This window comes from Ailuropoda melanoleuca, chromosome 6 (assembly GCF_002007445.2).
Source record: "Ailuropoda melanoleuca isolate Jingjing chromosome 6, ASM200744v2, whole genome shotgun sequence".
Lineage (NCBI taxonomy): Eukaryota > Metazoa > Chordata > Mammalia > Carnivora > Ursidae > Ailuropoda > Ailuropoda melanoleuca.
In genome coordinates, this window is record NC_048223.1 from 8,523,351 (window position 1) to 8,537,506 (window position 14,156).

Here is a 14,156-nt window from a genome sequence, read left to right on the forward strand (position 1 = left end):
CACAATTGCCCAGCTGATTTCCATTAGCTATTGTCTTCTGTCAGAAAAATATAGAAAGAAGGACCTTTTCCCCTTTTATTTTTATTTGGAGTCAGGAGCAGTTGTGGGTGAGGAAGTGGAATGAGAAGAATGGAGGTCTGGAGCATTTCCAGCCTAGGAAATTTCTCTCTCCCTCTCCCTCTGTTAGTTTGGATTCCTGGAGTCACTGTCCACACTGGGGTCACTGGTTTATTTAGTGGGCTAGGGACATGGTACACTCAGAAATCTGCTTCATTTCTTTTCATGACCCTTGGTGTTCTTTGTGGCAGCTAAATGTTTAACAAAAAGAAGCCAGTTAAATGACATAATAAAGCCCCATGACAGAATCTTGGATTGTTATGTAATTCATGTCTTTAAAGAATATTTTATCAAGAAGAGAAATGATCTGGATATAATGTTACAAAAAAGAAACAGGGAGCATAATGGTATCACATGTATTATAAAATAGTGAAAATTATAAGGACATTCCACATATACATAGAAATAAAATAAGATTTTATTTGGTAATGAAATATATGAAATGTAATCAGGAAATATCTTTAGGTATTAGGGTTTTAGGGGATTTGTGTTTTCTCCTTTATACTTTTCTGTGTTTTTCAGGTTTTCTGATATAAACATGTCTTGAAAAAATGTTTCTGATATATAAAAGCCTAATAAAGCTTTAGTTTATTCCTGATATTTTTTAAATTTAGGGCAAGCAGGTATTTACAGATATATATTTTTTAAGTCAAAGAAGTTAGGAGAAGCTTCCCTATCTTCTTCGTGCCGGCGCCGAGCTGCTTGTAAAGTGTTGCTCTGTGCCAAGGCCAAGGCGGAGGAGCACCAGGTTGTGCTGCCTCGAGGTGACAGCATGCCCGTGGGGTAGACTACTCTGATGACAAGGAGGCATCATCATTTAAGGCAGCGTGTTCACCCTCGGCTGCACAAAAGAATCCCCTAGAAACTCTGACTTCCTGCACCGGGGTGGGGCCCTGGCATCTTAGCATTTTTAGCATGCCAGGTTTTTCTGCTGTGTAGCGGGGTTGAGCACCACGGGTCCCAGAGCACAGGCTTGGAACTCAGGCCCAGAGGACCAGGTCCGATCCTGTTGCTCTGGGTAATCGGCTGGGTTCCCTTGGGCCAGTCTTTCAACCTTTCATAGTTCAGCTTCCTCCTCTGTAAGCAAGTATCTGTGTGACCTGCCTCCCAGGGGTATTGGATACATTTCAGAAAGGACTCTACGTGTGTGGCTGTGAACCCCAGCCCGCGCCGCTTTGCATTGGTGTGGACGGTCCTAAGCTGTTGTCTCACTGATGCAGGCTTCTGGATCGTGAGGGGAGTGCCCTGCCAGGCACTGCAAGGACCAAGCTGCAGGGTGATTGCTGGGATCATGTGCTGAGCTCTGAACCCAGTGCCAAACCTCAGTGTGATCTCATGCACATTTACAGGGTCCTTCCTGCATGAAAGTCCCAGAAGAAAGAACTCATCCTTGGCATAACCGATCTGACACAGACTTACTTCATGACTAACGAAAGCCAGGCTATTCTCTCTGTCTCAGCTTCTATAATCTGGAAAATGTGCTAACATATATTGTAAGAAGTGATTGAAACAGTAAATGTGGGGTCCTGGGAGCAGCATAATGTGGAATAAAACCAGAAGTAATATGATAGTAACACCATCAAGTAAATAAACTGAGCGCTGATTTTATATCTGATGCTGAGTGATTTCATACATTATTTCATGTTTATTTCCCCAATTCACATACGGGAGAACTGAAGCTCAGAGAGATTCACAACTCCTCAAACGTCACACCTGAGAGTGGAAAGGCTGAGAAACGAACCTGGGCCGTCCACCAGCAGAGGCTGAGTTGTGAGCCACTCTATCCTGCCTTCTCCCTGCAGTATCTGCTGGGGGTATGGTTTATGTTGGGTATTTTAAGCAGTGCTTAAAATAGGAAACTGTGGAATTATAATTTAAGATGGAGTTATAAAATTTGCATAAGATATCCAAATATTTGTGTGTATGTGTGTGCATGTGTGCTTGTGTGGGATGTGGCGACCCATGCACAGGACTGGAGTTAACTGGATCTAAGCTTACATTTCGGTTCTGATCCTTACTGGCAATGTAACTTGGGACAAATTATTAACCTCTCAGCGATGTTTCCTTATCCTTCAAATGGGAAACACAGCAACGCTTTGCTGAAATTGTAGAGACCGGAGAAACTGTCTAGAACAGTAATATCTAACACAGATTGTACTTGCCAGGTGTCAGGCCCTGTTCTAAAGCACTAGACATACTTCAAGTCATTTAATCCTGTTAAAAACCCTATGAGGTAGACAATACCAGAATGCCCATTTTATAGAGGGGGAAAGTGAGGCACAGAGAGGTGAAACAACTTGCCCATGGTTGCATCGCCAGTAAGTGGTGGAGTGCTTTTAGCCACCAAGCAGTGAACTGCCCCGTGCAGCCTTAGCATGGGGGAAATGCCTAACAAAACAAAAATTGCTACCGTTATTATGTTTGGCAGTGATTTGGAAAATTACCATGACCTTTTCACTGAAAATAAACTTTTGGAAATCTTACTTACATATAACAGAGCAAAGGTATTGCTGCTTTGAAGTAAGAATGAAGCCCCCTTGCCCCCCAACTCCCACCTCACTTCTGGGGAGGTTGGGTTTGAAAAGTACTAGTCCCAGCTTTTGCATTCTTTGTGTCTGTGCCTCTGCTTTCCCCCGTTTCCTGGTCTCGCTCTACCCCCAGCCCAGGAAATCAGCAGCCAGGAAACCAGAGACAAGATTGGTTTCCCAGGACGTGATCATGCTCTGGCTTTCCTCCCACGTGGTCAGGGGCTGTGTTCGCGCCTAACCAGCTGAGATATAACGGACAGACTCACCAGTCTTATCTGAGTTGCAGAGGATGGTTTCCTTCTCGGCTCTCACACCAGGGCTGGGGCCGTGTTTCATCCACATGGTGATGGTGAACTGGTCTGTCAGGTTCTTGGGCACGATCCCGTCAGGGATCTTGGCCCCTTGCCTGCCATCAAACTTGAAGATCATGTCGCTGCTGTCCACCAGGAGTCCTGCTGTCCAGTTGGTGGCAGCGCTGGGGGACGGCAAGAGGTCGATGATGCCAGAGGAGGCTCCTGCGGGGCACGGGGGCCAGAAAGAACAAAGGCTTATTCCTCATGGGCTGCGTGTCCTCACCTTCTATTTTCCGCTCCTGGGTCAGGATGAACTACTCAGTGTATTTACTTAGAGATCTGAGCCAACCTTCAGCTAGGCAACTCAGGAAAAGAAGGGCCAAACGCCATCCCTCCCCGTGAGATCCTTATGGTCTGCAGAGGTGAAGGCATCGGTAACTTACAGACAAAAATGTTGCATGTGACAAGATAAGGTGCAATGAATGACAAGAATGGGGGGGCTTTTATAAGCAGGGAAGGTTCCTGGAGAAGGCCAGAGTTTGATGTGGATGAATGAATTCATTCATGCATTCGTCCATCCATTAACCTGTGAGCCATTTTTTGAGCACTGACCATGTGCCAAGACCCCTGCTGGGTAGGCACGGGTGATATAAAGGTGAATCAGTACAGTCCCTGACCTGGGGTGGCTCAGAGCCAACAAGTGGACAGACAGCTGTGACACAGAATGATCAGGGCTGTGACTGGGGAAAGTTCTAGGTCCTAATGCCATGGGAAGGAGTGTGAGCCACTTTGTACTCACCATTTTTTTTTTTTTAACAAGCATTATGTTTGGCCAAAGGGTACAGAGGTCGAGAGAACATGGGTTCAGAAGTCCTCGAACCTGAATCTGATTCCTTGCAACATGACCTGCTAGCCTTGGGACTGTGAGCACGTCCCTTAGCCTTTCTGCCTCTCCAGCTCCTGCCGTGGTATCTCCCTTCCCAGGGATTGTGAGGACTGAATGGAAGCCTGCCTAAGAGCCTGGGCAGCATGCCGGCCACATGGGGAATACTCATTTCATGCTGCCTGTGACTTTATCCTTACAACGATCACTATTTTTGCTACCACTATGATTCCAGGCTAAGGCATGAGCACTAAACCTGAAGCAGTGGGAGTGTCACAGGTAGACCTATGTCTTAGGAACGTCACACCGGCAGCTTTGTGGAGGGCAGAGCTAAGGTGGGCAGGAGTGGCCAGCCTTGCAGAGAAGACTGGAAGCCTCAGCTGGGGGGACCCGCGGGCATCCACTGACTTCCCACTGAAGATCTCCGCTGTCAGCAGAGCTCTCCACATCTCTTTGTTCCACACGGGAGCAGGACTTGGCTCTTTAGGGAAGGATAAGGGCCAGGGCTTCCTGATACTGTCAGGGCACACGAGTCAGAGAGTCTAAGGTGTGCCTGGTGCGGGGAGCCCGTGCTTTCCTGGGATGGCACGACCAATCAGTCGGCAGAGTCTGGTGGGTTTAATGGGCAGTGGTTGTTTACATTACCTGGTCTTTGTCAGAGATCACTGGACTCCTCCATTCTGTATATCAGGGTCTCCTCTCACCTAGGGTTTGGGTTCCAAAGTCAGCTACAGTTCAAATGACCCTCGAGAATCCTTCGGGAAGGTGCCATATTGGAAACCAATATACTTCTCTGAAAACGTTTCACCAGCCAGTCTTCCCTCCAGCCTTGGAGCAGATGATCAAGTCTAGGGCTCAGCACCCCTTGGTTTGCAATTGAAATTTATGTCATGTGAGAAGTAGGTATCCTTAGAGCCTGTTGCTGTGTTTCGCACTGGGAGAGGCTCGCCCTGGGAGAGGCCTCCAGGAACTGTGGCGTCTGAGAGGGTGGGAGAGTCCGGTCTGCCAATGCGTGACTGCTCTGCAGCTGGTGCTTATCATGGGGGGACGTGGGGATGGTGTGGACTGCATCATTTATGTGCGTATTTCCTAGGGTTTGGGGGTTGGTGCCAGGCCTGACACACAGCAGGCACTCCATTAACGTTATCACTGCCCTTCGTCCCACCCGGTGCCTCCATGAGATACTTCTAGCCATCTACCCAATACACACGTGTGCCTGCCCAGGCAGCCGCGTGTCCAGGCCCCACACCTCTCCTTAGTATTTACTGGTTCTCATCCCATGCCCCTGCAGCCCTGTCTGGTATCCATTTTATTCATCTGATAAGTTGATTCACACCAATATTTTAATGACTAATAAAGCCTTAAGGGTTATCACCCTCCAAAGTTGTCTGAAAGAAATAAATGTATCTAGGCGGCAGCAGGTAGGGATTTGGGGGTGGTTTGGGAGTGGAAGATATGTGGTCATTTGTAGCAAATTCATTTTCCTAGAACCTCTAGAATTATGCAACATGGCAATGGCTTCTTTGACCCATAGGTAAGTTGGCTCTGACACCAGGATTTCTCCAGTGTGTAGACAGCCCAGTAACTGGCCCACTCAGAGAGAGGGTCAGCTCCTGAAATTTCAGGTGGCCAGACAGGTGCAGACTCAGTGCTTAGGGCTCCTGACTTCCAGCTCGGGCCAGAGAAGCCAGTGCAGCCTAGCAGAGCCACAGCAAAGGCGGGTGCCAGCTTTGCCACCAATACCATTATTATTATTTTCTTAGGAGCCAGTTTTGGGGCACTGAGCACCAGACCTGAATTAAGTACTGCAATGCTTTTTCTCAGTTACTCATCTACGTGGTAAATACTATTGTGATTCCAGTCTACAGGTAAAATGCCCAGGCTCAGTGACCCCAGGATCATAAGCAGCTATTGATCAGGCCTATCGGCAGGGCTTTGCAGCTCCAAAGCCCGTGCCCCCCACTGCACCACCTCAATGAAGCTGGAGGGAGATCTTGTAACCGCCTCCACGTTTTACCAATGGAAAGCAAAGCCCAGAGAAGGGAAATGACTTGACCGAGGTCACACAGCCACCCAGCTTTCTAGAAACAGGCCCAGCTCTCAGATCCCCAGCTAATGTTCATTCTTCTGCACGGTATGGTGTGTTGCCAAGTACATGGTGCAGTCCCCTGGGATGCCACCTTCCCATACAGGTGGCTGTCTGCGGAGAGGCACGTTGAAGACAGCAGGTGCCCTGGTAAGGCCACTGATGCAGACTCCCTTGATTCCGTGGTGAGGGGAGCGGCAGGCCACCCCGCCTAACCACAGATGTTGCCTACCAGAAAGCATCAGGCTGTAAGGAACCAGATGGTGCAGACTTCCCCAACTTAGCAGCTTGTATTGCATTTCTCCGTGCACTTAAACAAACTGTGGGAGATTTACTCTCTCCTGAAGTTCCTCTCTCTCTCCCCTCTCCTCAAGGGATCTCATGGAAGGCTGCGGGTAAACAGGACGCATCCCTTGCAAAGAGGGCGCAGCACTATCTGCACACAGGGTGGATTTAAGAAGCTCCTTGGGAATCCTCTGTGAAGGTCCCTGGGACCCTTCGGGCTGCTTCGAGTCCACACTGGTCTGGTGCACAGCAGCTGTAGCTTGAGCGGGGGGAGCTCGGAACCACAGTTGAGGTGTGATTCAGGGTCCGTGAGCCCTAGCGTGAGGAAGCCTCTCTAAGCCCGCAAGTAGATAAAGATGGGGTGAGTGAGGCAGGTTGCAGGACACACTGGCGTGAATGCATCAGTGGTGCCCGAGGGCACTGAACTTCTTAATTGCAGGGTCTGCATTCTACTCTGGATGGCTCTGGTCAGGGCAGAGGGTGCTTAGCACTTCGAGGGGAGCCTGTGGCAATAGTGACTGACATGGCGCCTCAGGCCACGCCTCCTCATGGTCTACCACAGGGCCAGAATGAGAGGGAGGGTCTCAGGGGAGAGGAGCCACTGTGACCAAAGACACAGGCCTCATTCTGTGAAGTATTCTCACAATTGCAATATCAACTCCCTGTTATTTCCATAAACATTTGCGTCATGTCTAGGTTATGCCAGGCGCTGTGGGGAGCAGGCAGCAATGAACCAAACAGAAGTTGGCTCTACCTTTAGGGACCCGGTAGAAAATCTTTAACTTTTGGTGGGCAGACTGGGTCAATGGCAGAGAGTGTCGGGGGAGGACAGGGAGGCCCTCTTGACAAATGCTGTACTAGGACTGCATGTTGGTAAAATGCAATCTGATCTCCACATCCTTCTCTGACCCACTGATGTCACGTAGCCATGTGACTTGCTCTGACCAATAAAATGTGAGTTTAAGGGACGTGTCATATCAGAGAAGAAGCTTTAAGAGCCAGTTTGTGGTTCTCCACATGTCTTTTCCATGTACCACGAGATCCGCGGCACTCTATGTATGTAAAGGCTGTTTGTTAGCCTAGATCCCAGTGGGAAGCACCTGGAAGACAGCCAAACCAATCCAAGAAGGACATGCAGTAGGAATGATCAATAAACCTTCATTATTTTGAGCTAGTGAGATGTTAGGGTGATTTGTGACTGCAGGGTCACCTGCTTTCCTGATAATCCATGTAAGTGACAGACATCAGAGGCTATGATTCCCATTTCTTCCTTGGCATGACTTCAGCATGGACAGAGAGAACTTTCTAATGTCCTTCCAGGAGCTCACATGCTGTTGACCTACAACCAGAGCATCATTCCACCTTTGGAATCCTAGACAAGAAGGGTTCCTGCAAGGCCTTGCAATGGGGAACTTGGGTCTCCAGGTGGAGCAGCTGGGCTCTGGCGGAGGGGCGGTCAGCCAGGCGGCTGGAGCAGGGCCATGGATACCCAGTTGCTGACCAGCTTGGGCTAGGCCACTGCAGGTAAAAACCTTCTACCCAACATAGGAGGGCATGCCGTAAGGGAGCTTTGGAGGACACCAAAGAAATCAGCTTATCCACGGAGAACCTCCCTGCCTACCGTCCTCCATGAGTCAGGGTGCACGGCCCTATGCTGATGTATGATTAAGGATTTAATCTGATTCCCTATAGGTGTGCGCCAATTTTCCTGAAAGCAATAGGCCCCCTTCTGCTCTCTGAGAGTCTAGGGGACTGATACTCAAGCCTGGAAGTGCCAGCCTTGCAGAGGCATCTTGGAGAGGCTGCTGATAGCTTCCTGGACTTGGGTGATTCTGGGGGTACAAATGCCTCTGACCGTGATTCTGAATGAGGACGAGCTCTGCCAAGCTTCATGGTGTAGTAGAAAACCATGATCTTTTTTTTTTTTAACCCTGCTTTAAGGTTTTATTTTTTTATTTTATTTTATTTTTTTATTTTAATTTTTTAAATTATATTATGTCAGTCACCATACAGTACATCCCCGAGAAAACAATGATCTTAACTTTTTTTAAAAACATGTTTTCCCCAGAAGACTGAACTATCAAGTGGTCTTACTAACTTCTACATAACCTCAAGAATGACAGCATTTGGACACTCAACAAATATTTGTTGAATTAATCAATACATGAACGAATGAATGAATGAATGAATGAACAAATCATCTATGAAAATCTCCTGGGCTCATGAGTGCATACATCCTGCGCACAACTTAATATCTGGTGATCTGAAGTGCTCTGACAGGTCAACCACTTGATTTAATAGCATGCTGTCATTCTGTGGCCTTTCCTTCAACAGGGCCTGCCCATGGTCCCTGACTCCACATACAGAACAGCTGCCCTGGGTGGCATGTGTGGAGGTGGGGGCCAGCGGCCAGGAGCCCCGTGAGCCTGAGGAGGAGCAGCCCCTGGCCTCCACGCGAGGAAAGGCATGTGCGTCACGGACTGCTTTTCTATTTGCTGTCATATGTAGTGACTGAGGGCATTGAAGTGGGCCCTTCCTGGGGCTGTCAGTAATGTCAAATTTAATTTGGCCAAGAGGTCTTCCTAAGGGCTTCATGGGGCATTTCATATTCAAGGCAGCTCTGTGACACTTCGCTTCTGGAAAGCCTGGGACTGAGATGACAGAGCCCTTCATCCTGAATCTCTGAATTCAGAGGAAATGATAAGCAATTTGCCCAACTTCTCCACGCAACCCGGCTTTAGGTAAAGCGCGCCAGTGGTGGACCATCTGAGGCTATGTTCTACACGCTGAAGGGAACACAGGCTCAGGGTCCTGCATTGTTTTTATTTCAAGGCAGAATGCAGGGGTCTCAGTGTGGGCCCAGAGAGGCTGTTTCAAAAGCTGCTGGACCTGTCAGGTCCTTGTGACAATAGGCTTTGAACTAGCTGTTGTCTGCTCCTAATGGAGCCAGCGTTGCAAGAGGAGGAAGCAGGTGGGCAGTGACCAGGCTTGTGAAATGCTCCTCCACAGAGACACCCCTGCCCAGGTCACTGCACAGCTACGGTGTCACGGAAGAGATACCGGAACTCAGAGGCGTCCAGGAAGCACCCCCAGGAGAGCCTCCCTGGTGTACAAAGGCCAGGAGAATACTGCTGAAGGGAAAGGTTTGGAACAGCAAAGCGGGGAGAGATTCTGTGGGAAGAAACCATGAGCAAGGATTTAGGGATGAGAACCAGCCAGGCACAGGGACAGAGGAGGTGTCCTGGCCAAGAAGAGGCGGAACGTCAGGAAGAAACCGGCTATGACAATGGATCGGCAGTGGGGGAGACAGGTCCTCAGAAGCATCCAGAGTCACGCAGGTGTTAGACACCCACACCTGGATGTCCCACAGGCACCTGCCCTCATAGTCCCTAAATCTGTGCATGCCTGGATTCCTAGTTCTGGTCGGTGGCATCCTTGTCCAGTTAGAAGCTTAGCTAGAGTCGTCATAGATTCCTTCTCACTCCTGACAGCTAATCCGTCATTGATTAGCCTGCTGATTTTGCCTCCTAAAGCTGTCTTAAATGCATCCCTACTGCCACTCCCCTGGTTCAGAACTCATTATCTCTTGCTTAGATCATGGCAATAACATCCTGATTGGTCTCCCTGTTTCCATCCAAAGTCAATGAAGACTTGGAAGAAGAAAAATGCATGGCTGCCGAGGCTGAAAGTGTCATGGCCATTCCCTAGTTGGGAAAGCCTACAAGCAACTTGTCTACCATCCACTGAAAACACATGGAAGCTTGTCCCAAAACTAAGCCACCCCACAGGAGCAGGGATTATAACCCAGACTCTGTTTTGGAAGCAATCCAGCCTGCATCTCCCTCGCAGCTTGGAAAGAGCAGGGGGCCTGATGGCCGTCTCCTTCCGAAGCCCACTCCAGAGCCGGATACGCACCTGGGTTCCACTCATTTGCTTCTGCTCTTTTTTCCTGAGCTCTCGCTCCGTGGGATTCAAGATTCAGACTCCTGACATGGAGGCCAGAGTGGCCCTGCCCATCAGCCTCCTCGGACAGAGTCCCCACAGTGCGGTGGGCACTCCTACCAGGAAAGTCACCAGCAAGACACACAGACCTCCCCCCCATAAAGGGTCGCTCCTGGAACGAGGTAAGCTCACATCTTGGGGGAAAAGCTGCTTTCCTCACTGAATTACCCGCCTTCCTTCAAAGTGACGCTGGGAGCCCAGAAGGAATGATTGGTGTTAACAACCAGATGCAATTTTGCTCTAAAGTTTCTTCCCTCAGAAAAAATCCTTCTTGCTCTCCATATCTCCTCATCTCTCCCCAGCAACATTCAAAATCAAATCACAAGTGTGTGCCCCTGGGCCCATCTGATCTTTAACGACGTGATTCCATCATTTTCTTCTGACCCGGAGGAGTTTAGGAAATGACTGTAACCCATGGTGGCGCGGGGTCGAGTTGACTTATAATCCAGGTGCACGGGGAGCGAGACGGCATGTTCATTCACAGTAAGATGTTGTCGGAGGTGGCTTCTCTGCACACGAAGGAAGGAGAGCGCTGGAGGCAGTCTTCTGAATCCTGTAGGCCCCTGACATCTGTGTTTGTGGGGGCTGTCTGGAGTACTAAAGTTGCGGTGTTCTCCCCAACCTACTGTGTCCCCACAGGCCTTCTTGACAGCCTAGTGACATGACAAATGGGACACGGCCCAAGGAGGGTCCACTCCACGTTCACTTCTAAAATTCTCACCTGACTCCTTGGGTAGCAGCAGTGTGGGTGAAGGTGTGTGCGCGCACAGCAATGGCAAGGGAGGAAAACCGTGCCGGCGATCGTCGTGGAGGGCCCACCGGGAGTGGACGGTGCTCAGGCACTGCACAGGGTTCAGAAGGCTCCTTTTCCTGAGTCAGGGGTTAGCCCCAAACACAGATCTAGTCTAAGAGTCAGCTCTTTTCAAAGCTCCCCACAGCACAGCTGGGGACCCAGATGTGAGTTCCTGAATACTCTTGGAAAGAACAAGAAAGCAACGAAATGTATGTGGTCCACCTCACCCAAGGCCCATCCACACATCAACGGCCCGGCTTGCCACGCGCAGGGGACCGTTCCCACTCTGTGGAGTACTCCCCAGGCCGAATGGAGAGACGGATGTTCCAGCTGCCACGGCCTGGCCTGCTTCACAGCTGCTGAGTTAACAGCCTGCATTCAGATAGAAGTGCCTTCAAGTTCCGGCTCTGTCACCTTCTAACCAGGGTCTCGAACCAGCCATTTTTCCCTCTCTGGGCCTTAAATTGTCCATCTTCACAATAGGATGAATAACAGCCACCTCACACCGAAGGTGAGAGGGTTAAACAAAGTGATGTGTGTAAACAGCGTGGCAGGTGCACCCAGTAGGTGCTTCGTGAAGTTGTTTCCTTGTGTAGCACCTCTGTGGGCCTCGTTTCCTAGCTCCCAGTGGCTCCTCTCCCAGGCCATCGCCTCACGGAGACAGCAGGTCTTCTCCGTGCACTGGGACACCTTCCCTGGGCCCTCCACCTCCACCCCGGCTCTTCTTCTTTGATGCGGGCAGCCAGGCTGGCTTTATCGGCATGCCTCCTTAGCTGTCACAGGGGGCCCATGCTCGGTGTAGGCCCTCAGCCTGGTTTCAAGCTTTGCTGTTGCAGCCTTGAAATTTGTAATAGTTTTTAAATAAGGGTCCCCCATTTTCATTTGCAATGGGCTTGGCAAATTATGTAGCTGGTCCTTTGGGGAGGAAAGTGACCTCTCCCCAGGTGATAGTCTCCACCCTTTGCATTGGCCCCTGGTCAGGTGCCTCTTTCCAAAACGACACGGTGGAAGGGAGCCCGTGTTTCCTCAGGCTCCGTGGTAGGTTCTCTTAAATACGCTGGGTCATTAATGGTTGTTTTGCTGATGAAGAGTAGAGGCTGTGTCACACGCCTTGCTCACAGCCACACAACTGGTAAATGGTGGGATCTGGTCAGGTGTGTCTGATGCCGAGCGCTGAGCCTTCTGGCCCTTTAACCATAGTAAGTAAACTTAATATTCATCCAGGAGTTACATGTGCCAGTGCAGTTGGGAGGGACTCATTCTTTCCTAATATAAGATATGCTTTGAATAAATCATTTAAAAGCAATACATTAAAAAACAACCTGAACAGGGAAAAACCTACCACATAATTTCTGAAGGGATCTCTCAGAGTAGGTCTCCCGGTCGCAGCCCTTCCCGATGTAATTGGTCTGCAGCTCCGTGGTGATCTGGATGGAGGACACGGCCCCGTCGCACGTCTCCAGGTGGATGCTGGGGAAAAGCGGCATGCTCCCTGAGCCAGGCTGATACTCAATCCTCTTGGTCCAGTCTGAATCAACAAGGAAAAGATGAAAGTCAATCAGGGATGGCCAGTTCGGCCATAACACTTGTTCTGAAAATGTGGATCTGTTCCAACATAACTGATATATTGGGGAACGGTTGGAGGATAAGGCAACTTTCACACTTGCTTACGCAAGATTTCCTTCCTGAGAAACTCTAGGTGAAGGCAGAAAACAGCAGCTGAGCCAAACCAGGAGGGAAGGAACAAAGCACGCATGTGTACACACCTCAAACATCTAGCTGCCACGTAGTCCACTGTGCGCTACGAGCCGTATCCACGTGCCCCTGCAGTGACAGCGTCCCCTCCATTGACAAAGCCCCCTGCCACCCATCACAGGACTGCCCCAGCTGCAGCCCTGCCCTGTCCTCTGCTACAGGCGAACACCAGGTCTCTTCAAGGTGAGGGGCCAGATTCACTGTAGGGCTTCTCTCTTTCTTAACCATTTAACTGGTATAAAACCATGACATTTTCCTTCTTTCTCTTTTTCTTATATGTCACTGATGACATTTTTGAGTGTTATGCCACTTGTCCCGTTTCCCCCATTTTGCCTAGTGGGGTGGTTTTTAGGAATGTGTACGTCCTGTCGCAAAACAAGAGAGCATGGTAGTTCAGGGTTACTTGGGGTCATCAGGTGGGGCTCAGGACTCTTTCTCAAGCATTCAGGACTGTGACCCACTTAAGTAGGGCTGATGCGCTTATCGCTTCTTTTTTAGTGGGAAAATAACTTAGAGATGGTAAAGTGTTGGACAGGAACAAAACACAATCAAAACGGCATCACACAAGGTAGAGCAATCAATGAAAAGAAACACAAAGAGGGAGTATACATGTAGATGGATTGAAACAACCACAGCAGCAGTTGAGGACACAGGAGAGTCGAGGCCACGCTCATGGTGACTGGTCACCACGCTTGCGGGCAGCAGTGAGTGTGCCGTGCTCTGTGAGGATGCACGTCTGAGGTCTGCGAGCCCTAAGTCAGACTGGGGGGCAGAATCAGGGGATGTGACGTATGGCTACTATCCATGATTGTGACGTATGGCTACTATTCGTTGATGGATCCCAAATGTTTGTCACATAGAACTTTGCTAGGAGGGATCCCTTATCCGAAGTAGAAAAAAAAAATCTATGAAGTTGCCTGCTTTCTCCTCTGAGAAATGGAGAAAATCTGGCATTCACGGGTCACTGTTCTTCGCCAGCACCCAGCAGGCCACTGGCCGCCATCTTGAGCAATTCCAGTGCAGGGGCCAGATGCCTTTGTTCATGGAGCAGCCGTGCGTTCAGGGTTTCCATGTGCAAGGCTCTGCTTGGAGCATCGAGGATAAAGCAGAGAAGGAGGCAGGAGAGGTCCCCGCCTTGCAGAGCTGGCGCGGGGGTGGGGGTGGTTTGGGGGGAGGCCTGTGCTGTCTTATCTGAGAGGGTGAGTCTAGGAAAGGAAAAGCTGTGACAGAGAGGGGCTCTTTAGATGGAGAGAGCTCCTGTCTGAGCTGAGGTCTGCATGTCAAGGATGAATGTGCACAGGAAGCCTCAGACAAGCGGGTTTGAAGCAGATGCCCCAGCGATCTCGGCTTGGCTCTGTCTCGTCAGGAAGTTCTTGGGCAGGTTAACGAAGGTCTGCAAGCCTCAGGCACCTCA

The 14,156-nt window shown here is 49.8% G+C and overlaps 1 protein-coding gene across 1 annotated transcript in view; it reads right to left on the minus strand.

The window, feature by feature from the left end:
• Positions 1-14,156, minus strand: part of CLSTN2 (calsyntenin 2) — a 642,616-nt gene that overhangs the window by 95,992 nt on the left and 532,468 nt on the right. Inside the window, exons 6-7 of the mRNA XM_034661817.1 lie at positions 12,330-12,515; positions 2,912-3,160 (exon numbers count right to left, since the gene is read on the minus strand). Coding sequence (XP_034517708.1) covers positions 2,912-3,160; positions 12,330-12,515 — 435 coding nt within the window. The remainder of the gene's footprint in view (positions 1-2,911; positions 3,161-12,329; positions 12,516-14,156) is intronic.